Source organism: Coenobita brevimanus, chromosome 53 (genome assembly GCF_032717465.1).
Source record: "Coenobita brevimanus isolate Jiangsu-jjx chromosome 53, ASM3271746v2, whole genome shotgun sequence".
NCBI classification, from domain to species: Eukaryota; Metazoa; Arthropoda; class Malacostraca; order Decapoda; family Coenobitidae; genus Coenobita; species Coenobita brevimanus.
In genome coordinates, this window is record NC_137006.1 from 42,736,741 (window position 1) to 42,761,904 (window position 25,164).

The 25,164-nt window shown below is 46.5% G+C and overlaps 1 protein-coding gene across 1 annotated transcript in view; it reads left to right on the forward strand.

Moving 5' to 3' along the window:
* Positions 1-19,928, forward strand: part of LOC145400813 (uncharacterized) — a 60,486-nt gene extending 40,558 nt beyond the window's left edge. Inside the window, exons 5-12 of the mRNA XM_080273249.1 lie at positions 4,333-4,394; positions 6,603-6,794; positions 8,288-8,593; positions 9,134-14,879; positions 15,342-17,226; positions 18,109-18,283; positions 18,965-19,092; positions 19,612-19,928. Coding sequence (XP_080129375.1) covers positions 4,333-4,394; positions 6,603-6,794; positions 8,288-8,593; positions 9,134-14,879; positions 15,342-17,226; positions 18,109-18,283; positions 18,965-19,092; positions 19,612-19,736 — 8,619 coding nt within the window. The 3' untranslated portion in view covers positions 19,737-19,928. The remainder of the gene's footprint in view (positions 1-4,332; positions 4,395-6,602; positions 6,795-8,287; positions 8,594-9,133; positions 14,880-15,341; positions 17,227-18,108; positions 18,284-18,964; positions 19,093-19,611) is intronic.
* Positions 19,929-25,164: the final 5,236 nt, after the last annotated feature.

The following is a 25,164-nucleotide window of genomic DNA, read 5'->3' on the forward strand; positions in this document are numbered from 1 at the left end:
GAGAATTTTTGAAGAATTAAAAAAAAAAAAAAAAAACAGTGATCTATGGCGATGTTAGTGTGAGACGAAAATATAGGTAGTGATGGTGGTAGTTGTGGTAGCGATGGTGGTAGTTGTGGTAGCGATGGTGGTAGTTGTGGTAATGATGGTGGTAGTTGTGGTAGCGATGGTGGTAGTTGTGGAAATGGTGGTGGTAGTTGTGGTGGTGAGGGTGGTAGTTGTGGTAGCGATGGTGGTGGTGGTGGTAATGATGGTGGTAGTTGTGGTAGCGATGGTGGTAGTTGTGGAAATGGTGGTGGTAGTTGTGGTCGTGATGATGATGGTAGTTGTGGTAGTGATGGTGGTAGTTGTGGTAGTGATGGTAGTGGTTGTGGTAGTGATGGTGGTAGTTGTGGTAGCGATGGTGGTAGCTGTGGTGGTGATGGTGGTAGTTGTGGTGGTGAGGGTGGTAGTTGTGGTAGTGATGGTGGTGGTTGTGGTATTGATGGTGGTAGTTGTGGTAGGGAATTATGATAGTTGTGGTAGTGATGGTGGTAGTTGTGGTAGCGATGGGGTAGTTGTGGTAGTGATGGTGGTAGTTGTGGTAGGGAATTACGGTAGTTGGTGGTGGTGGTAGTTGTGGTAGTGATGGTGGTAGTGATGATGGTAGTTGTGGCAATGATGGTGGTAGTTGTGGTAGTGATGGTGGTGGTGTGGTAGCGATGGTGGTAGTTGTGGTAGCGATGGTGGTAGTTGTGGTAGTGATGGTGGTAGTTGTGGTGGTGATGGTGGTAGTTGTGGTGGTGATGGTGGTAGTTGTGGTAGTAATGGTGGTAGTACGGTAGTGATGGTGGTAGTTGTGGTAGTGATGGTGGTAGTTATGATGGTGATGGTGGTAGTTGTGGTAGGGATGGTGGTAGTTGTGGTAGCGATGGTGGTAGTTGTGGTGGCGATGGTGATAGTTGTGGTAGTGATGGTGGTAGTTGTGGTTGTGATGGTGGTGGTGGTGGCAGTGATGGTGGTAGTTGTGGTAGTGATGGTGGTAGTTGTGGTAGTGATAGTGGTAGTTGTGGTAGCGATGATGGTAGTTGTGGTAGCAATGGTGGTAGTTGTGGTAGCGATGGGGTAGTTGTGGTAGCGATGATGATAGTTGTGGTAGCGATGGTGGTTGTTGTGGTGGTGATGGTGGTAGTTGTGGTGGTGATGGTGGTAGTTGTGGTAGCGATGGGGTAGTTGTGGTAGTGATGGTGGTAGTTGTGGTAGTGATGGTGGTAGTGATGATGGTAGTTGTGGCAGTGATGGTGGTAGTTGTGGTAGTGATGGTGGTAGTTGTGGTAGCGATGATGGTAGTTGTGGTAGTGATGGTGGGTGGTAGTTGTGGTAGTGATGATGGTAGTTGTGGTAGCGATGGTGGTAGTTGTGGTAGTGGGTTGATAACGCTAACCTCTCCGATGTTTTGATCAGTATATCTCTCTCTCTCTCTCTCTCTCTCTCTCCTAAATTTTATATGTATCCTATGTACACACAGACACACACACACGTAATTGAAACACGCACATACCACCCTCCAGTCATGTACGTGAACACAAAACACACACACACGTCAGTATACACATGTGCACATAGAGGCATGCATACTTAGACACACGCACATGTCATCGGTCATGCATACCAAAGTACACACACATACACACACATAGCATACTTACATACATAGTTCGATAATCACACTCAATATTTTGTACACACACACACACACACACACACACACACACACACACACACACACACACACACACACACACACACACACACACACACACACACATCCATATTTATACACCCTGGCTATATATACACCCAAACATGCACGCTTAAAGCACACTCACACGCACTCACGCACGCAAAAACACGCACTCACGCACGCAAATTGGCACGACCTTGACCTAGTAATGAGAAAATATCCAATCGAAGTAGCGAATGATGAGGGTGGGGGTGAGGGTGGGGGTGGGGGTGAGGGTGGGGGTGGGGGTGGGGGTGGGGGTGGGGGTGGGGGTGGGGGTGGGGGTTGGGGTGAGGGTGGGGGTGGGGGTGGGGGTGAGGGTGGGGGTGAGGGTAGGGGTGAGGGTGGGGGTGAGGGTAGGGGTGAGGGTGGGGGTTAGGGTGAGGGTGGGGGTGAGGGTGGGGGTGAGGGTGGGGGTGGGGGTGAGGGTGGGGTGAGGGTGGGGGTGATGGGGGAGACTGCGATAAGGGCAATGTTGAATTAAAGGAAAGGTTAGGTGGGGGAGGGGAGGGGAGGGGAGGGGAGGACAGGGGAGGGGAGGGGAAGAGAAAAGGTGAGGGGAAAGTCGCCAGCTGATATCGATTACTAGATTGGGGAGGGGAGGGAAGGGGAGGAGGGGTGTGAGGGGAGGAAAGGGGAGGGGAGGGGAGAGAGATGGTGAGAAGATGGGGAGTAAATAGTGTGAGAAACTGAAGGATGGGGTGAAGAAGGGAGGAGGAGGAAAGAGAAGAGAGGTGGAGGGGAGGAAAGGAGAGAGAAAAAGAGGGAGAGTAAAGGGAGGGAGGGGGACAGAGGAAGAGAGAGAGAGAGGAAGAGGTGAATGAGAGGAAGAGGGATGGAGAGGAAAGGGGAGAAGGGAGGGATGGGGAGGGAATGGAAGAATGGATAGGGGAAGGACTGTGAGATTGGGGAGAAAAGGAAAAGAGAGAGAGAGAGAGAGAGAGAGAGAGGTGGGGAGTCAAGGACGGGAAAGGAAGAGAAGGAGAGGGAAGGTAGTAAAGGGAGCGGAGGGGAGGAAAGATGAGGGGAGAGGAAGGGAAAGGGAGGAGGGGAGATGAGGGGAGGAGAGGGGATTAACAAGGGGGACAGAGAATGGAAGGATTTTTTTCTCTCCCCAGCGATTTAACTCTTTACACTTCGATCTGGTTCCTCCCCCTCCCATCTTCCTCCCCTCTTTGCTTCTCCCCCTCTCCCCTCCCTCCTCTCCCCTCTCCTTCCTTGGTTACCTAATTATTTCTACCCCTCCCTCCTTTTTCATCCTTCTTTCCCCTCCCCCTCCCCTCTCCCACTCTCCTCTCCTCTCCCCTTCTCCTTCCTCCCCTCAGTACTTTTTTCTTCTCCCCCTTCTTCTCTTTTCTAACCACTCTCTCCCTCCTCTCCACCCTGCTCCCCTCTCCTCACCCTTTCGTCCCCAATCACCCGTGCCTTCCTTCTCTCTTCACCCTGCTCTTCTTCCTTCCACCCTGCCTCTTCCCTCCCTCATCTTCCTTGCCTCCCCCTGCCATTCCTTCCTCCCATCTTCCTCCTCTTCTTAACTTTCCCCTTCTATCCCCTCCCTTCCTCCATCTTCCTGGTCTTCCCTCCCCCTCCATACCTTCCTCCTCACCTTACCTCTCTCTCCATCTTCCCTCTCCTTCCCTACCTCTTCTTCTCCCCTTGCTCCCTCCCCTTCTCACATCAATCAGTCTTCCTTTCTCCCTGCCTCTCCCTCTCCCTCCCTGCTACCTTTTCTCAGCCCTCCCTGTATCACCCTCCCTGTGCTTCTTCCTCACCCTGCCTCTAATTCCATCATCTCTCCTCCCCTCCCTGCCCTTCCTCACCCTGCCTCCCCATCCCTCTCCTCGTCCCTCTACTTCCTCGTCACCCTGCCTCTCCCTCCCTCATCTTCCCTTCCCCTCCCTGCTTCCTCCTCACCCTTCCTCACCCTGCCTCAAATACCACGCAAAAATAGATTGGCCTTGAGGAATGAAGAAACACCAATGATTTTTTTTTTTTTTTTTACCATGGCACAAAAGTTTAAATAAGGACAGAAATCTTACCCATGAACTCGTCTTTGCTTTGGGCTGTTGTTTTGATATTCTTGATGCATTTTTCACTGTTGTTTTTATCCATTGTGTGTGTGTGTGTGTGTGTGTGTGTGTGTGTGTGTGTGTGTGTGCGTGCCCAGTGGGGTTTCCCGTGGTTAAAAAAAAAAAAGTAATTGAATCTCATATGACAATTTCTAGCATGTAATTATTTAGTATTTATTGGTACTTGCGTCTTTGTGTGTGTGTGTGTGTGTGTGTCTTTGTTGGGATTTCTCGTAGTGGAAAAAATATGTAACTGCATCTCATACATTTGTTTAACACCTTTTTAAAGCGCTTCTGTTGGTGTATCCAGTAGTAAGATTTAAAAAAATGATAACCTGCGTCTTATACGACGAAATCTTTAGCACCTTTTCTTTTTTTTCTATCAAAGAGTTTTCATTTATCTTTCCAGTGGTAGAAAATGTAATTGCACAAGAAAATGAACTGCCAGGAGGTGGGGAGTCACTGGGGTCCTCTATTCTATCACACCTTTGACATCGCCAGGGAGACAGCGGAGGCTTGGCAGAAGTCTTTACGGCAACTCGATCAGCCAAGCAAGTGAGCGCGTAAATGCCTGGTAGCCCTGTTGGTCATGTTTAGGTGGAGCTGGGTTCTCACTGAAGCTATGGACTTCACAGCAGCTCTTCCTTAGTTCTTTTGCCTATTGCACCATATCGTTTTCGGGATCACATCAGTTATATCACAGTTATCACATGCACAGACCAGAGCCTGTCAAGCCATTCAGGACACCACCCAGTGCACTGTACAGTGATGAATTGCCAGTTACCAATGATTTATGGTTACCATTCAAAAGTGTAGCAGGACAAAAGTGGCATCAAAATTTGAAAAAGACTAAAATCTTTTCAAGAAAATTCAGAAAACGTGACTCTGGCATATTCATATCATAGACGAAAGTTCTCATTAAAAGTTATGTTGGTATGTCTGATCCTGAGGATATATATATATCCTCTATGTATATATATATATATATATATATATATATATATATATATATATATATATATATATATATATATATATATAGTTAGTTAGTTAGTTAGTTAGTTATACAAATACATATATATTTGTATCATCATAATTTGTAAAAAGTGAGTACAAGATGTAACGGTGTAGCATGCAAAAATAAATTTGCGGAGTAAAGGGTGTTACAAAGTCTCATCTATCAACACAAATACATTTTTTTTTTAAGTGAACAGTGTTCTCCTTGACAAAGGAGACTTCGTTGCACATTTTCTTCGCCAACTTTATTTTAACCCTTTAGTATTCTCCTATGTTATCTATGGCATGCTACTGAGGACGTGGTCTGCATAAATAACATAAAAGTAATAATGAACGTGCCATGGAAGGAAACAGAATGGCAAGGAAGAGTTGCTCAGGGTCTCCAGCGCCAAAGAGAACCAGTGCCTTTAGGGGAAAAAAAAAAAATACTTCGGCACCATCTGCATCTACCCCTGGATAAAATATGAGCTTTCAGAATCAGTATAACTTAATTATCACATTACTTAAGATTGAAAATTTATTAATATAAAGTACAGTATTGACGGTTCTACTGAGGAGACTGGGATGGAGCCATGCCGAAGTCTCAAATGGTTTGGTATGTCGTACGCCAAAAAGTTTAACTCGTTCACTTTAATGGCTTTTTTTTATTATTTTACTTTCTTTTTGCTACCTTCAGACACTTCCATTCAGCTTAGTAGAGACTTTTAGAACTGGCGGGTGTCAGATATCGCTTTTATTAACCTCTTCCGCTTCGTAATGCATCTTCTAAAGCAAAAAAGATTGTCCAGCAGCAGTAAAAATGAAGCCTAAACAACATCATCGTACTGAAGAACGTAATTGTTGTCCTGCGCCTACTGTTGCCGCTTGCGTGTGCTAGGGGTCCTGGGGTGTGTCCTGCTTACCTGTCCTTCCTTGTCCTCCCTCCCCTCCCAGAGAAAGCCTGCTTATAGCTTGTCGTATATGGCCATGAAAACTTTAGTTAGTCTCTCTCCTATCGACTCTTCCATTGCTGTTTTGTGCCATTGTTTATGCTATCTAGAGAGCTAAGAGTGCCTTGTTTGCAGATCAACTTTCTTTTATTTTTTCTTTGTGTATTCGTTGGTTAGTGTTCTTACAAGAAAGACGTTCTGTGTTTTATCAGTATTTTATAAGTAAACTAAATCCAACAGCCACACATCACATCCATGACTAATAGACGTTGTCAATTGTATGTGTCATCTGTCATCATTACCAGTGACTTTTTATCTTCCCTACATCACCATCTGTTGTCATTATCCCCCTTCATTTTCTCATGTCATCACCATCGTTAAATGTCACCAGCTCACACCGTCTGCCTCATACTCTTCCCTGCATCACTGTAACTCGCTCTTATCTTCTGTACATCGCCATCATCTATCACCATAACCACTATCACTCCACACCATCATTATCCATTACCAGTTTTGCCATCTCGTACTATCACTGTCATCACCTTCACCACCCCGCACCATCATGATCATCTTCACCCTCTCACACTAATATTCATTGTGTTATTTCGACAACCTGATGAGCCATGTAAAGACTTTAACTTCTACCATCTCATGACGTTAATCCCACCACTGCCATCATCTATTCCACCGCTGTCACCATTAATCCCACCACTGCCACCATCAATCCCACTGTGGCCAACATCTATCCCACCACTGCCACCATCAATCTCACTGCTGCCACCATCTATCCTACCACTGCCACCTATCCTTAACCCACACAACCAGCAGCCATGGACAAGGAGGCGCTGATGGGGGTCCATATCCATCCCACACCCCACGCTGGAGGCCACAACAGCGTGCTCCTTCCTCCTCCACCACAACCACCACCGCCACCAAAGCCACCGCCAGGGATGCCTCCACTCGCGACTACTGGAGGAGAGTTCGGTCGCTGTCTCGGGAGAATCGCCAGCGTCAAGAGTGAGTTTTGCGTCTTTTTGTCTCCCTTAATTGTATGTTTAAATCACAAATTGGAGGGGAAAGCTTTTAATATATGATGGGAGCACAGGAAACACATATGATAATTAACTTCAATTAACCCGCATTTTACATCGCCGAGTGTAGTCAGCAGTGAAACAGGGAGAAAATAAATATTCTGTCTTTGTCATTTGCCACAGTAATGACCGTCAGTAATTACAGGCTTGCTTTCCTCATCACGACTTAAGTTTGAAGTATACGGCTGTTGGTTCTTGTATTTCAGGTATCATATGTACAAACTATCTTTGCCCTAAGTTGTATGCATGACTGTTTTTTTAGACACTTGTTTTCTTTCTTATTGCTGCCAAATGTTTCATAGCCAAACAAGAGTGAATATTTGTGATAAATACAAGAAAAAGTGTCTGATGATAGTTCCCCACCCTCCTGATTCTGTCTTTGTTCTCGGGGGAGGCGGTGGCACAATTGATAGAGAAGTGGCCTGCAGCCCTACCGGACCCAGGTTCGAATCCCGCCTTGGGCAGGGAACAGTTTAAGGATTTGAATTTCATAAAAAGCAGACTTTTCTTATCTTCCAGATGGTTGGCCGACATGTCATAAAAGTACCCCCTTTAATACCAGTACACCAATCCTGTATGAGACAGCCCTAGCATGTATTCAATATGGATGATGGGTGTTAGTGCCGAAGTGGTGACATGTGGAGATGTAGGAGGACTACTGGGCCCCAAGGAGGAGTACTGGGACTTGGAAATAGGCTCTGAAGCCTTTGCCCAGAGTCGGACACGTTAAAAAAAAAAAAAAAAAAACTTCCCCCTCCTCACCCTCTAAGCCTTCCCATCACTGTCTTGCCCCCTTCCCACCCTGCTTTGCCCTCACCCTGCCCCCTATCCATCCTACGGCCTCAGATTCTTCCTATCCCTTCTCACCTAGCCTCCTCTCATTTGTCACTTGTATTCCATTATGAAATCTGTGACCGTTTAATCTCCTTGAGTATGACCAGTGGTATAGCCAAGTCTTCACAGATAGGAGGGGTAGGGTCATCATCACACAGTGTGCACAGGTCAAATAACTCGAATTTTCAAATGGGGGTGTAGGTGACGGAGCCAAGGGTCCGACTGGGGGATGTTCCCCCAGTCCTCCCCCTTGGCCGCGTGACTGAGTATGATTGTTAGCATATTGCCCCCCCCTCCCCCACCCCTTGGCTACGCCTCTGAGTATGGCTCTCTGTTAGCATGTCTGTGTCTGTCCATTTACTGTCTTCCATCCATCAAACTATCGATCCAGGCCTTGTAGCAGCAGATGCATTTAGCCTAAGTAGGTGAGAGACGCGGACGCAAGAAAATCCGAACTCAGAGGAAAAAGGAACAGGATAACCTAAGTTTACTCTTGATGTACCTGTCTATCTTTATTTATCGATCTTTATGTCATTCCATCTGCCATCTGTTTATCTATCTGCTGTCCATCTATCTATCCACCAGGGCCAGGAAGCAACAGATGCTGTTAGCCGAAGTAGAGGAGAGACGCAGACGCCAAAAAATCCTAACCCAGAGGAAGAAAGAAAAAGACGATCTGATGGCGCGTTTCCTGAGAGAGCCCCTCCGTCAGCACAGGGGGACAAGGGCGGAGCGGTCCAAGGGCTCGGTCTCCTCCTCCTCCTCCTCCGTCGTGAGGGGAAGTGAAGCAGAGGAGAAAGGAGAGGGTATTATGAGAGCCAGCAAGTCGGCGCCGGACCTTGATGAGGCTATGAATGCGCTGAGCAGAGAGGATCAAGACCTGGATGTGAGGTGAGGCTGTGGATGCTCTCTCTCTCTCTCTCTCTCTCTCTCTCTCTCTCTCTCAGACGATTTTATTCAGCTTAAGGGAGATATCTTGCAGTGAAGTGTTTATGTCGAGTTTTATTGATTCTAATGACCAGAAATTACAATAAATAAATAGATAGATAATAAATAAAATAAATAAACAAATTAATAAATAAATAAATAAATAAACAAAACAAAATGTCCAGTTGGGATACAAACGCTTGGATTTCGAAAAATATCTACAAGAAAACCCCCACGTCAAAATGGGTCATGTCCTTACTCAGTATATCTCTTGCAGACCCATTTATATCCTGTTGCCTTATTCTGACCACCGATTGACGATTTTAAGAAGATACTGTTTCTTTCCTTGTGTCTGGACCCTACCTCACCTTGTGTTTAGGAGGGAAAAAAATGTTGATGATGATGATGATGACAGGAAACGGGGGCCTCCAGGGCTTAATTGGGTATAATCGTTCGTCATATTCGTCCTGCATCACTTTATATTAAGATCATTTGTCTCCTCAGAGCTCATGAGTTGATGAGTCCACGTCCTAGGCACCGCAGAGCAGTGGAGGAGGAACCAGCTGTGTGTGACCGTCTACTGCGTGCCCAGACCCGCCAGCCCCCTGCCCGCCCACTTCCACGCCGTAGCCCAGCACCGCCCACTAGGCCCTTCCCACCTGGATCCTCCTCTGATATCATCCGCGAAAACCAAAAGCCATATCCAGTGCTGCCCCCCGGTGAGTTGGAGTCTCGGCGGCAGGGCAGGATTCGGAGTGGTGGAGGAGCCGCCTTCAGGATGGGCACAACACAACTGCTGAATGACACCTTCAGCATTTCCTCTGATGAGCTAGACCCACCAGACCCACGTCCCTGCCCTGCCGCACCGCCCGACTCCCACATCATGGTGGTGCCACGGCCACGCCTAGACCGCCGCAGTTCCATGCCTGACCTCAGGGACTTCCGTTTCGTTAGTTCACCAGTTGTGTATGAAACCATTGCCACACTGGGCAGTCTACGGGATGCCCGGGGTGTGATGGTGGTGCCGCCAGGGCCAAATATACCCAGGATGGAAGCCACAAGTCCAACTAACTCCGTGAGCACAATACACACCTCTGAGGAGCCACCACAAAAGTGGGCACAGAAAATGAAACAATTCATTGAGGATGAAACACAAGCAGTACTGAATGGGAATCCTCTGCTGGGCTCCTTCCCTGGCTCCTCTAGGCCCACAAGCCACCAGCAACAGGGGAGGCGGTCACAGCGTAAAGAGTGGGTATCTAAACACACGTCTGTCAAAACGCTACAGAAAAAAGTCTTGCCATCAACACTGATGGATTCATCCTCCCAGACAGAACAACTGCAGCCGATATCTACTAAACCACACCAGCGGCGGCCAGGCTCCCAGGGCAGTGATGGTGATTCTGTGTACTATGACAGCCTGGAGGAGGATGACAGTCGTTCTTCTGCCACACGCGCCTCTAACCACGCCTTCTATGTGCCTATAAAACCTGAGGTGCTGCATGATACAACAGACCAGCGGCCACAGTTGCCTCCGCACCTCACTGCCAAACTAGAGCAGCGCAGAGCCACCTCACGCTCCCGCCCTCGTGCCTCCACCAACAACAACACTCCTGCCACTGCCCTCGCCCTCACTGGGACGCACATTACAGATGTCCTCGAAGGCGAAGCTAGACTTGCAAAAGCTGTAGCACGGGAGGAGAGTGGAAGCTCTGCGAATGACGTCAACACCACCAGTGATTCCGACATTGCCAACAGTCCGGAGGTGAGGCGGGTCAGACAAGCAATTAATCCGTTAGCTTCCCCCTGGCAGTCAGACTCTTCAACTTCTGATATCCTCCAGCTCACACCCAGAGTCCCAACCTCGCCCAAACCTCCTCTAGCACCCATCAACCCGACCTCACCCATCGCAATTTCACACATTCCTCCCCCTCCCAGGTTAAGCAGTGACCCCGTGTCCCGTATACCCAACAGTTCCAACCTTCCAAGTCCTCCAAGAGTCTCTGTAAACCCTCCAGACTCTCCCACGTCACAGGAGCTGATAGAGGGAGCTGAAGAGATTGTCGGTCCTTATCCACCTTGCAATGCCTCTGCTTCCGCCTCCCTGGAAGATGTTAACGGAGACAATAATAAAGGCACAGAAACGTTTAATGGACCTTGTGAAAGTGACTTAAACAGTAAACTGGGAGATATTACTACAGAAAATGAGCAACATACGAATACTTTTGATAATAGAAATAATAATGAAAATAGCAATACTATTCCCAATAACGTTAGTGCTAATAATATTGATAATGAGAGTAATAATAAGCCAGATCTTCCAATAGCTAGTACCATTTCAACCAATCGCAGTTCACCGATACCGACTGGAGATTTGTCATTGGCAGATTCCATCAACATCGAAAGTGAATATAACTACGACTCAGATTCATTCGTCTCCTCTTCACAGATTCTCGAAGGAGGCGAGAACAGTGAAATTACTGACAACGTGAGGTCGTTGGCTAGTGCTGCAACTGAGCTTGAGGAGAAGGAAAGCAGAAGAACAGACATTGAAGACGAAGTGCGTAGTGAAGCGGGAACCGGAATGGGAGAGTCGCTGCATCACGAAGCAAATGAAGCATTCAGTGTTAGTGAGGGAGTCGGAGAAGAGGGGATGGTAACCGAGAATGGAGAGCTACTTGAAGACGAGGTAGTGGGTGTTATAGAAGATGAGAGAATAGAAGAAGCAAGTTTGGTCAGTGAAGGAATTAGAGATGAGGATACGACGGTCAGTAGCAGCGATGAGTTTGGGGAAATGAGCGAGATTATCATAACAGAGGCAGAGGAGACGGAGAAAGGGAAAAGAGTATTGAAAGAAGATAATGAGTCATGGAAAGAAAAAATGGAACAAGAAGAGATACAAGGTTTCATTGCAAGTGGAAGGGAAGTGTTGCTTGAAAGTGGCTTTGTGGACAGTGAAGAACAAAGCTCATTGAGTGACACATCTGACTCAAAGAACACGGAACAGGAGAAAGACGGAACAGAACAGATATCAGAGCAAGCAGACCATGACACAGACTTACTAGATCATGAAGCAAATCTTATGAACCCAAAAGGAATGAATGACGGTAATAAAACTTCATCTGATGTAAGCACAGATGTATCGGGTTCTGAAAAAGAAAATGGCACGTCGATAGAAGCTGATGCTGGCGTGGAGGAAGGTGACCCAAATTCTAAACATAAACTGAGACAAATGGACTCGAAAACAAGATTAAGCCTTGGAATGGTCACTCAAGAAGCAGTTGACGAGGCAGACGAAGGGGAAAATGAAGATGCTGTATTTGTAGAAAAGGGAGAAAATGATCAGGGAAGAACAAATGATGATGAACAAAGTGGAGAAAAACTAGAGGAAGGAGAAAATGCTGAGGGAAAAGAAACACAGGAAGTGGAGGCGAAGAAGATGGGAGACGTAGATAGTGATAATACAGAACCTGACGTTGATCAAAGGGAAGATGAAGAGGAACAAAGAAAAGCAGACGATGATGAGGATGAGGAAGAAGAAGGAAGTGAGGGGACAGACTCCTGGGACAGAGTGACGGTAATTCGAGCCCTGTCCACGCCAGACATTGACAGCGACTCTATCACACCCGATAATGTCCAGGACACTCCAGAGAGCATAACAGAGGCTTCCATAGTGAACCTCCAGACTGCTTCCAGCCCCAAGGAAGAGGGAGATGCGATGGAGGAGGATCAGGCCAAGTCTGATCTTTTCGAGGAAATCTTCCGGGCGATTACACCAAACGGGACCCAGAATACCACCTCGGAGGACGCCAGTTCGGGCCTCTCGACCATAGAAGAGGACGAAGAGGAACTGTCCGATTCTGGATGTCTGACCCGGACGCAAGGGTTGACATCAGAGGAAGCAAGTAGCGAGGGGGAAGGGGTACCGAATGAGCAGGGAGGGTTGAGTGGGGAAATCCTGGCAAACAGTGTAAGTGTTGGTGAGGAGCAGATGGCTGAGAAACACAATGGGGATGAACTAAATACCGATTCGAATGAGGGAAAAGTACCGATGATTAATATTATGGATGAAGAGGAGAGAAAAATGAGTGACCGAGTAGATGATGGTGAAGTGACAAAAGAGGAGAAAGGCGAAGAGGGAAGAGACGAGGAACAGGAAAAGGAGGAAACAACGACGAGTACAAGAAGTGAAAGTTCCGGGGTGGATACAGGGAAGGAGGGAGAGAGTGATGAACCAGACGATGATGAGGCAGGAGATGGAGAGTTAGTGGAGGAGGAAAAAGTGAAAGAAGAGCCTGAGGAGGAAGCAGATGAAAATATAGGTCCGGAATGCGTGGAGTCGGTGAATATGGGAGAAGGAAATCAGGAGGAGGAAGAGGAAGGGACAAAAACCCAGCAGTCGTTGCAGGAAGAGAGAAGTGTGAACCCAGATGATGCAGCTAGAGATCAGGGAGCAGTGCTGGAGGAAGGAGGTGAACTGGGAGGAGAGGAAAAGAGTGAGGGACAAAAAGACGAAACAGTAAACAAAGAACTGGTGGAGGAAGTTGAAACAGGGGCTGAAGAGTTAGTGGAGAGAGAAGGAGAAGAACTTTTAAATAAGGTGGAGAATGAGGAAGCAGTGGCGCAAATAGAATGCAATGAAATTAAAGAACAAGGAGGAGGAGGAGGCACAGAACCAGCGAAGGAGCTGGGAGATGAGGACCCATCGGCAGAGACAGAAACTGAGGAACCAGTGGATGAAGTGGAGGGCAAAGATCCAGGAGAAGAGGTGGAGAGTGAAGAGTTACAAGAAGAGGCAGGAAGCACAGAAGCAGTGAAGTTAAAGAGGGCAGAAACTGAAGAACCAACGAAGGATGTGGAAAGAGGAGAGTCAACAAAGGGAGCATCTGTCAAAGAACCAGAAGAAGAAGCAGGAATCAAAGAAGCAGAAGAGGCAGTAGAAGTCAGTGAACCAATCGAGGAAACAAAAACAGCTGAGGAAGTCGAAAGAGGAAAATCAACAAAGGAAGCTGATGTTGAAGAACCGGAAGAAGCAGGAACGGAAGTAGCAGAAGAGGCAGTGGAAGTCTTTGAACCTGTGGAGCAAGCAGAAACCAGAAACCTAGAGAGCGAGGCAGGAGAGCGAGAAACAAACGAGGAAGGGAAAACCGACGAGATGACAGAAACCGAAGAAGCAGAGAACGCGATGGAAAGCAGAGAAGTGATGGAGGAAGCAGACAGCAAAGAACCTGAAGAGGAAAGTGGAGAGCAACAAGAGGAGGGAGAGAAAACCGATGAACAAAAAAGAACGGAAAGCGGAGACTTCATGGAGCAAGTGGAAGAACAAGAGGAGAAGGCAGATATGGAAGATCCAGTCATTGAGGGAGCATGTGAAGAAGAACAGGAGGTAGAAGCTGAAGACGCAGAGAGCAGAGAAGGCCAAGAGAAGGCACAAGATGGGGATCAAGTTGTGGTGCAGAGTGAGGACGCACTGAAAGGCACAAACAAAGAGGTGCTAGAAAGTGAACAGGATGATGGTGAAACAAAAGATGGAGGTGACGGTGAGCATTTAGATGAAGGTGGGCAGGAAGGAGGAAGAAGCCCGGGAGAAGTTACTAGCATTCGGGATGGTGATGGTGATGATATGGTTGTGGGTGATGGTGCTGTTGTGGTGACTGGTAATGAAAGCTGTAACGTAGAAGGCTTTCACGCAGAAGAAAATGATGTTGAGATGAAAAAGGGTGACGATGGGGAAGAACCAGCCGAAGAGACGGGTCCGAATTTCACCCCTGATGATGGTGAAGCCGCGAATACCAAGGGAATGTTGAAGGGCGGTGATGTTGATGATGATGTGCAGAAAAGTGTTGATCTTCATGAACTGTCAGTGAGCAGAAATGACGATAATGTTGAGGCTAATGAATCTTGTGGTGGTGATAGTGAGTCATTTGAACATGATGATAGCGATAGGTTACGAAATATTGATGAAAGTGATAATAAAATACCAAAGATTATCTGTACTGGAGATGAAGATGACGAAGAGGCAGCTTCAGATAGTGTAAATACTTATCATTTACTATTGAACAATGATGATGATAATAATGAGGACGAATTGATGACAGAAAGTAGCGATAAGTTTGAAGTAAATAGCTGTAATAATAACGTTGAGGCAATGGACAGTAGCGAACGTGATGTTAATGAAGCAATAGAGGAAAGAAGTTGTAGTGGTGATAGTGGGGTTGTAAAGCAAAATTCTGAAGATGCAGCGGACCTGGTAATGATGGAAACGAGAGAGGGGTCGATGGTGATGGTGGAAATGAGTGACTCCCTCCTGATGGAAGAGGAAATTGATTGTTCCAGGCTGAAGGAAGGGAAAGGTGATGATCGTGGAGATGATGCTGGTGGTGATGATAGTGGTGGGGAACATGGTGATAGTGGAGATGGTGGGGATGGTGGTGGCAGTGATGGTGATGGTGACAGTGGTGGGGATTCTGGTGGAGGGATCATGTACTGCAGAAGAGAAGGGAAAACTAACGTGGATCCAAGAGACGAAAAGGACGATGCCCACTTGCAAAATAACGAAGTGGAGGACGTAATGGTGAAGGAGTACCGAAGAAAGGCCTACTCCTCCATAGATACGAAGAAGGGAGGTGAAGAGAAGCAAGAAGAGGAGGAAGGAGAGAAGACATACGCGGAATTGAAAGCAGGGACCAATACTGCCCACACTTTTCCTGAGCTTGGTGATAAGACGTGGGAGGAAGATGATATGGACGGAGCTGCAGAGGGCCACGAAAACTGGAAACTCAATGCAGTAGAGATTTTAAAGTCAGGTGCTCCAGATCCAGACAGAGATGAGGATGAGGTGAACGAAGCGGTGGATGAGGAGGCCACGGACAAGAGTGGTGCGGGCGAGATGTTTATGAAGGAAAACAGAGCAGATAAACACAAGAGTAACAGAAATGGAGGAAGAAAAAGTATGAATAACGACCAGAAGGACAGAGATAACAGAAAAGGGACAGGGAAAAGCAAGGACGCAGAAGATGACGTGTGGATGGAGGTCGAAGCAGGCGAGGACACAGATACATCATTATTCAGCGCTGCTACCCTTGATCTCTCTGAACCTCTGGCACCAGTCGAGTACGAGGAAGTGCTGGACCTGGTGGAGGAGTTAGTGGAAAAGGAGGTCCTGATTGGAGAGAGGACAAGAACACGGACTTTCAATTCGAGGTACATGATGGGGCGCAGGACAGAGGAGGACAGTGAATCATTCTTCAGCGATCAGTTCAGGGATGGATGGAGCCTGATGGATGGGGCTGATGAAGCCAAAGGAAGTGTTTTAAGGGAGGAAAGTGAGGGAAGAGCCAGCCAGGTAAGAAAAGCGGATCGTAATGAAAGTATCCTGGTGAATGGAGCAAAGGTAGATGGAATGGAGGAGAGAGATTTGGCTGATGAATGTGCTGAAAATGAACCCCCACAGTGTGATGGGAATGAAGACGCGGGTGCAGAAAGAAGTGGGCCTGGAGTGTGGAATGCAAGCAGGAGAGAAAGTCCGTGTACGTCAGATCAGCTCAGAAATGATGAGGTGGTTGGTATGGATTTGATTGGAGCTCAGGGTCTAGGAAGCAGCAGTGGAGAGGGAGAGAGCGAGGAATGCAGTCACAGGCACTCCAGTTCCGCAGACAGTTCCCCTCGTGAGGTGGGTGAGGGTGCGGTAGCCAACACTCCATCCTCAGACTCCGGTGTGGTGGAAATGGCAGGAAAGGTGGTTAAGTCTCCCTCCGAGACTTCAGGTGAGAGTGGTGGCACTGGTAGGCAGGGCACCGGGGCTAATCTGGAGGGTGCTGGGGCCGTGGGAGGCCGGGCACACATCAGTAAACAGGCCAAGGAACACGCCAACCGCATCACCAGTGGCAGACGGTCATCACACGGCCGTAGGACACTAGATGATGGTGAAGGCACACCAAAAGCACATGGCACCCCAAAAGGACGCATTAGAATTAGAGAGGACAGTGAGGAGGCACAGGAGGACAAGGGCCAGCAAAGGCGGCATTACAGGGATAGTCAACGACAAACTGATCTCCAGCATGTGCCAAGCCCAGTTGACAGTGACAGCTCCGTCAGTCGTCATCAGCTGGTCCAGCAGTATGTAGAGAGCCTCCAGCCTTGTCCAGGGCAGCACGACCCATCTCCCCAGGCCACCCCAAGCAGGCCAGACTCGCCCTGCCCCGCCCCTGCCGCTGCAAACAGTGACTATGAGGCCTCGGACTCCGGGGATGCCAGCTATTCCGAAAGGCTACTGAAGGCACTGGAGGCCCGGCGAGCGCGACGACAGCGACCCCGCTCTTCCAATATTGACGTTGAGGGCCCGGGACACTACCGCCCCTCCACCCTCAGCGCCCTAGACGACTTTCTGGCCACACTCTCTCGGTACCGCGGCAGTCACGGTGCACCGGCCCCGTCACCCCCGTCCGACGACAACGTGACGGTGCAGGTGCGGGCGGGTACACGGCAGCACGACGTCCGCATCAGCTCCAGGCGGCAGGTGCGGCTGGTGGTCAACGTGGGGGAGCCTGCGCCATCTTCGGACTCAGGCTGTGTTCCTGATACCTCCCAGCACCACAGTGAGTCACACCTTATACTGGACCTTATTTTCAATGACTTATATTCGTAATCCCTCCTCCTTAACGATTTATTTTTGCACATTAGACCTTCATCTTCTCTTGTGCATTATTCATGACCTTTATATACCGAATTAGCTTACAGAAATGACTCACAAATAACCATTAATGTGTCATATGAGGAAATCGCTAAGAGGAGCCTGAAAACTTCCAAAACTAACGAACATATGACCCTATATGCCCATCTGGAGAAAAAACAAAAAAAAAAAGTTCCTATCCAATATTCGACATCTAATCAAGTGTTACCCTCAAATTTTTCAGTTTTCTTTTTATTTCATCAAACATTACATTTTTTATCAGTTTTTGCTACCAAGAAAACCACACCTTATCAACCTGTTCCTACCAAACGAACCACATCGCATCATACCAATACCCAGATATCAGGTGCTGGTATATGTCACATTCTCTCAACTGTCGCTACCAAAAATATCAAATCTAGTTTACCAAACGTCACATTCCCTCAGTTGTTGCTACCACCTTCTCGTGTGTGTGTGTGTGTGTGTGTGTGTGTGTGTGTGAACGTCCCTAAGTCTACATATCACCATTCCTGAATGAAGCAGCCTTGTAACTTGTACTAAGCATTGGTAGTGGGTATTAGTGCCGAAGATGTGACATGTTAAGTTGTGTGACGTGTAAGAGGACCACTGGATCCACGATGTATCACTGACAAACAAAGTATCGTGGCTGGACCTCAGGGAACGGGATGTCTAGTGTATGGACAGATCCAAAAAATAAGTAAATAAATAAATAAATAGGTAAGTAAAAGCCTAAATAAGTAAAATGAAATAGAATAAAAATTGTCAGATGTTCCGTTTTCGTCAACAGGAACAGCCCGGCGAACCACACCCGCCCCAGGTTCTCCAGGCGCGAGACGAAGGGCACGGCGGCAGGACACGGCAGGAGGAGGGCCCAGGGTGACAAGGGCGGCAGCTGCGGTCAACACGGAAGTGGATCAGCTGCTGACGGATGTACGGGACTACCTCAACACTCAGCTGCACAGGTAACCACGTAGTACTCTCCCCAGTGCATCATCATAGTCGTCGTCATTGCCATCGTCATCATCGCCGTCGTCGTCGTCGTCATTATCATCACCATCATCATCATTACATCATTATCATCAATGAGGAAGGGTCAACGCATGGCACTCTCTAATTATCATCTATATCATTAGCCTTACTCTTTATAGTGCATCATCATCAACATCAGCAGCAGCAGAAGCATTATCATTTAGCCTTGTCCCCTGTAGCACATAATTATCATTCTTATCAGCATCAGCATCTCCCTTAAGTTACCAGCACATCATCAGCATCACCAGCAGTAACAGGAACTTTACTCTTTCTACATCTGAACTCAGCAGGGTCTTGTGCTGTCGTGGTGAGGGTGCAAGGAGCTGTCTTTCAGTAACGACATCCAGGTGTAGGTGTAAAGTTTCAGAATGTATGGGGTTCATTTTACCCTTAAAACCGAATGTATTAATGCTTTTTAGTCACTCGTCTTTCCTCGCAGTGCCTTGTGCCTGCGTGGTGAAGAACAGAGTCGGATTCTACAGACGGCAACATGGTGAAGGACAACAGAAAAGCCTAAAAGAAAGAAAGAAAAGGCTTGTATGCTGTCAGGGATTCGTTTCGCCTTGTAAACCGAATATTTTTACACTTTTTTAGTCACTTGCCTTTCCCCACAGTGTCTCGTGCCGTCGTGGTGAGGGGCAGGAGTCGGATTCCACGGACGGCATCGTAGTAAAGGGTAGCAACATAGAGAAGTGCTTTACGGAGCCACCGGCAGGGGGGCGCGCCAGGCTGTACCCAAAGAGTGAGTTAAAGGGAGACATACAGGGATACAAACCTATGCCGGACACTAGAATGCATGCTCTGAGGACCTTGATTTGAACCACTGTGAATGTTTTTGCGTATGATGTCACTTGTTTCCCTGTCCCTTCCAAGCCAGCGCCAAGGAAACCTCCCCTCAACCCACGCACATTTATCCTCAAGGCTAACCAAGGCTAGAGCGAGATGAAAACAGACTGCGATACGTCATGCTCTACAAAAACGGCCACTGGGAGGTTATCTGAGGGCAGACACACCAGTTACTTTTTGTTTGATATTGTTCTCGTCACAGAAGCTGTATTGATTTGTAATCTTATAATGAATCATTGATCAGATCTTCCTGCGTCAACATCTTGCGCAGTATGCAGTGGATCTTGGCCGTTTCCCCTTCAAATGGTTAGAATTTTATGACTCCCATTTTCCCACTCGAGGCAAAGCACCGTTTTTCTGATCGCTGAAATTATAGCTGCCGTTACTGTTTCTGATGCTGATGCTTTACGTGCAGGTCGGGCGTGGCAGGACAGGAAGCGAGGTGGAGGTGAGGGCGGAGAGGACCCGACGCTGAGGGAGAGGCTCAGAATACAAAACTCCATCAGCGCCATCAACTCTCTCCTCAAACAATTCTCCTGAAGCACGCCCATACCAGAACACCACCTGTCGTCTGGTATGGCGAGTGGGGACGTGATTTCAAATGAGACCAGACTCACTCAGTTGTTTATTTAAATTCTAGTTCGTAAATTCAAGTCCTCGGTTTGACTTCCTCTGCCATGCATGATTGTGATGGCTGGAGACTTCGGATCAACTGAGCCGAAGAGTGTTAAGTTTTTTGCTACATAAAAACGAATAAACTACAGTGGGAATTGATTGTAGGGATATTTAAAAGACTCCAGGCATTGGACTAGAGGTGGTGGCCGAGAGCAAATAGGAGACTACAGATCACATTGGTCGTGAGTTCAAATCCCGGTTGTAGGAGGGAATGATTTAAGTATACTGTACTAATTAGTTCTCACCCTTCTTCCAGTAGGCCCATAGATATACTGTTAATTTCTCTCTCTCTCTCTCTCTCTCTCTCTCTCATTAAAATGTCACTGTCTTCATTTTTTATTAAGCTCCAAATATCTATCTACCTATCTATCCATCTGCCTATCTATCTGTGTCTACATTTTAAATTAATCTGCCACTGTCTATCTATCTATCTAATTATCTATCGATCTTCATTGAACTGCCACCTGACGATTTAATTCAACCTTGGTCGGACTTCTATACTCTTTTCACTCTGACTTGGCCTAAAATTGCCATCTCTCCATCCTTGAATGTTGAGTTGTGACCAGAGATTAATACCGAAATAGGATGCTGGTCACGAAGAAGTGCTATGGAAAGGCCGTATAGCATTATGGGAGGTGGTCCTTGATGAAGGAAGTGTGTGAAGGACAAATTGTTTTTTTTTTTTTTTTCATTTTTCTTTTTTCTTTCTTTTTTTCTTTTTTTTTCTCTATTCCTCCTACCTCCAGACGGTTTTATTCGATTTCGGAATAATCTCTAGCAATAAACTGATTAATGAAGGCACGTCTAACCCCTCCTGTGTTATTTATTTACTTATTTTTGCTACTTCGGAGAGCCGCCTGGCAGTGAAAGGGGTTAAAAAAAGTTATATCTAAATCCCGAGCCCGAAAAATGTCTGTTCAAAACTGGAAAAAAAAAAAATCATCTGGAGGTGGCAAGAATAGATTTAAAACGAGTCAAATCGTCAGGAGGAAGCAAAGAATACATTTTAAAAAGATGTGCTCTCAGTTAAGAGGTATGATGAAGGGTATATCTTGAGAAATATAGACGTGACCGAGCACTGCGCATGTCAAGGCTTTGGTTAACACATCTGTGATACACTAGGCACGTCCATACGATTCTATATATATATATTTATACTGCCACATTATATATATATGAATATATATACATATCTATATATATACACAACATAAAGTGCCATATTGCATATAGGTAAATAAAATGTATGTTATATTTATAGATTTTTATTGTCCTTAAAGGGCAGGTGTCTTGAAACATCGTATTCAAGTGGATCTATCTATCTATCTATCTATTGCCAGACACCATAATCCCGTAAAGGGTGGCCATTTGACACTGAGTTAGTTGTTTTACAGGGAGGGGCACCAATCCTTCACCAACCCACTTGTCACATATGGTAAAAAATTAAGAAGTACATGTGCAGTTTTGTCCTGTGCATTCAGAGAAAACATGGGACTGCATACCCACTCCTGCGATATGTATGCCGATTTTGTTGATATTTATGTACCCACTTTCCCTTATTCCTGATCGTTTTATTTTTGGGAGGGGGCTGACTCCCAAAGATCACAGGGGGGTCACGCTTTCTAAATATCGCATTACGGATTAGAGTCCACTGTACAACATTTTCTAAGATATCAAAGCCATAACTGCCTCCCTTCCACTATTTTCGAGAATCTTTTATTTGGTGACGGGCGTTGAGCTCCCCTAAAAATCGATGTTGGATAAATTGTACATAGTTGTCAGCCGAACTCACCTGGGAAATGTCATTCAGATCCATTATATAGCCTTGGAGGAGTTAAAGCACACACACACACACACACACACACACACACACACACACACACACACACACACCTCTTACGGAATCTATCTGTCTATCCATCCATCTGTTGCCAGGCGCCTTAATCCCGTAAGGGGTGGCCACAAACATATCGCCTCCATGTCGCCCTGTCCCCCTCCATTTCATTGCCCCGCACCCAACTCAGATCCCCCTCTCTCATATACCTCTCCACTCCGTCCCTTCGTCTCATCCTTGGCCTCCCCCAAGGATGAGTGTAGTGATACCCTGTTTTGGGGGTAGCTCTACATTGAGTGGCTTGCAGGAAATCATTTACAACGCAGAGTGGTAACCTTATAACTAACCAACACGTGTTCCCTACGTGACAACAAATGGGTTGGCGGAGGGTTAGTGCCCCTCCCCGGAAAACAAACTAAAAATACGAACAAGAAGCCTCTTACGGAATCAACAGCAGTATATGAAATAGCCTTGCAATCAACAGATAATTGGATAACAGCATAATTTAGATTAGCCTTAATGAAGGTAACGTTTTCGCTTTTCTCTCTCATTTACATTCCCATTATTTATTTGTTTATCTATTTGTTTATGTATTATCTATATTGATTGTATTTGTTTATTTTTGTTCTTCAGTAGCCTTCACCGAAAATGCAGGGACCCCCAAAGATGTGAGGAGGCTTGTACGGTGGAACATCTTTCACATCCCTACATTCGCCACTGTATTCAAAGTTAAGGATAAAGGAGAAGCAGGATAGGCTAATGGTACCTACTCCCGGCTACCAGGACAAGGATATAACACTGTGGATCAGGATTAGGCTATCAGTGTACACAAAAAGAGAGATAGAGACGAGTTAGCATCGTGTTTATTATTATACACAAGCATCTGAGAAGCATGTGAGGTTGCGCGTACATAGCCTTTTTTTTTTTTTTAAGTACATTAGACGATCAGAAGAAAAAAAAAATGCCTTCACGAGATTAAAGGTGTTCTTCATACTGCCGTAACAATAGCTTACTTTTTGTACATGCGAGTGCTAGAGATGATTTACTTAATCCATCTATTTATCATTGCCATATACTCCATACTGTATATCAGGTTTACATCATAAGGTGAGGCAACCCGGGCAAACTTATGAAGGCCATAATAATTCAGGGTTTTAAAAATAAGTGCAGGTGTTACCAGCATGAACAGGAGAGGAGGGAAGCCTTTTTTTTTTTTTTTTTTTTTTTTCCTTTTTTTACCATTTAGAACAAGCCCCAACATGGGTATGTGAGCCAAAAGGGATACGTTGACTCATATCTGGATCAAAATTTACATTACTGAGTACAGTTACAAACACAGTAAGGAGGAATGATATTACATGAAAAAAACACACACACACACAGCAGAAAAACATACATAACACACAGTTTTATGCAAGAGTATGTTAGAAATACATGCATATACGTACATACACAAGCATGTATATAGATTCAGAAACACACACACACACACACACACACACACACACACACACACACACACACACACACACTTTCCAGAGGGTATACACTGTGGAAGAGATACTAAAAAATGCAAAGAATCTTATGGAAAAAGAGGAGTTCAAAAATGTATGGATAAAAAGATGCCTAACACAAGAGGAACTGGAATTACTGAAAGAGAAAAGGGAGGAAGCAAAAACAAAAAATGAGAAAAGGGAGGAAGCAAAAACAAAAAATGAGAACACACACACACACACACACATAATGCTGACATGCTAAGTTTCCCGCACTGAGAGGGAGACTCCCGGAATTAGCCTCTGCCTCCCGCTTTCCCGCCAAAGGCATTAAGACTCCAGGATTTTGCACAAGTGTGAGCTGGTTCTGATTAGCTGTTCTCTTTGTCTGTGGTGCAGGGAATTCCTCGGCCTAACTTACCACCAGGCTGGTTATCTGTGGGCAAGCGGTATAAAACCAGATAAATCTATTTGTAAACCTGTGCACACCATTAAATCGGAAGGATCAGAGATAGGATTGTAGTATCGGACATGGAATAATAGTTCATCCATTCTCATTAGCACGTATTTCCTGTACAGTAATATGAAGACGGCGTTTATACAAAGTTACAGATCGTGTCGAACTGGGTTAGTATTTTTGGAGATAACATTAACATGGTCGTCTGAAAACATCTATCTCAAGGCCTGACCTGACAGCCTTTAGGTGGTGATTTTCTGTGGGTTTTCTCTGGACAAACAAATATCAAACAGCAATGTGATCTGTAATCTGAGTTCTAGTACCTAATATAGAAACAAAATATAACGCCTACTTTTCTGCACAATATGTCACCAAAATGCATTATTTGACGTCTAAGTTTCAAAATTTTCCGGGGGCATGCCCCCAGAACCTCATAGCATGGCAGCACCCTTCAGTCGCTGCGGGCCACACCAGTGAACAGGAATCTCCCTTAGTCTACTAGACTTCGGAATCTCCCTCTTTCAGTTGCCTCTAACTTGGTATCTCTGCACATATGCATACACAGGTTCACATACACACATAGACATGTATATACGATACACACACACACACACACACACACACACACACACACACACACACACACACACACACACACTGGTTCAGTGGTAACGTTCTCGCTCGCCATCTGGTGGACGGGAGTTCGCGCCTCGCTCAGGTTGCGAAAAAGTTTCACTGACGAAGTGGGACGAGTGTGTGAGTGTGTGAAGGTCACAGCCTTGCCCTTAGATCGAACTAGGCTATATGAGCTCTCAACTTCCTTCCGGGAGGGTAAAAGCTGACGATCGCGACCATCAAGTGATCCTGACCGACCCGGTGAATTTCACACAGGAAGTTAGGATAGAGGGTGAGACTGTCCCCATAGTACATCAAGCTTTGTATTGAAGCAGACGCAGAAAACAGTAAGACAGGGGGCTTGTCGGTGGCTGGTCGAGAGTGACTTTCACCGAAGAGCGATACCCCAGGCAAAAGCGGGCGACATCAACATCACAGTCATGGGTGAAGATGGGGTACTTGCCGTAGTTGTGATTCACCCAATGATAGTTGTCATAGTGCTGGATGGAAGCTGGAGAAGAGAGGGCAGGCTATGAGGGTTGTGGAGAAGGGCGAGAGCTGCTTGGGAATCGCTGATTAGGCCTGAGAGTTTTTAAGAGAGAAGGAAGTCAAGGGCAGAGTTAAGAGCAGGTAGTTCATACTGGGTACTGCTGGCCTAGTTGGGGAGACGGTGGAAGGTGGGGAAGATGGGAGAAGCAGACTAGGCAAGGCAAGCAGCCCCCGCCGAACCATAAACGAGGACGCAACCGTCAGTATAAACTAGTACAGAATGGGTAGGGGAGGACGGGCCACTTAGTTAAGGATTTCAATGATGGAGAACTGAGGAGAGGAAAGTGGACGGTCAGCATCAGTGGTAGGCGTATAGGATAATGGGCAGCAGGATTTGTACGTGTC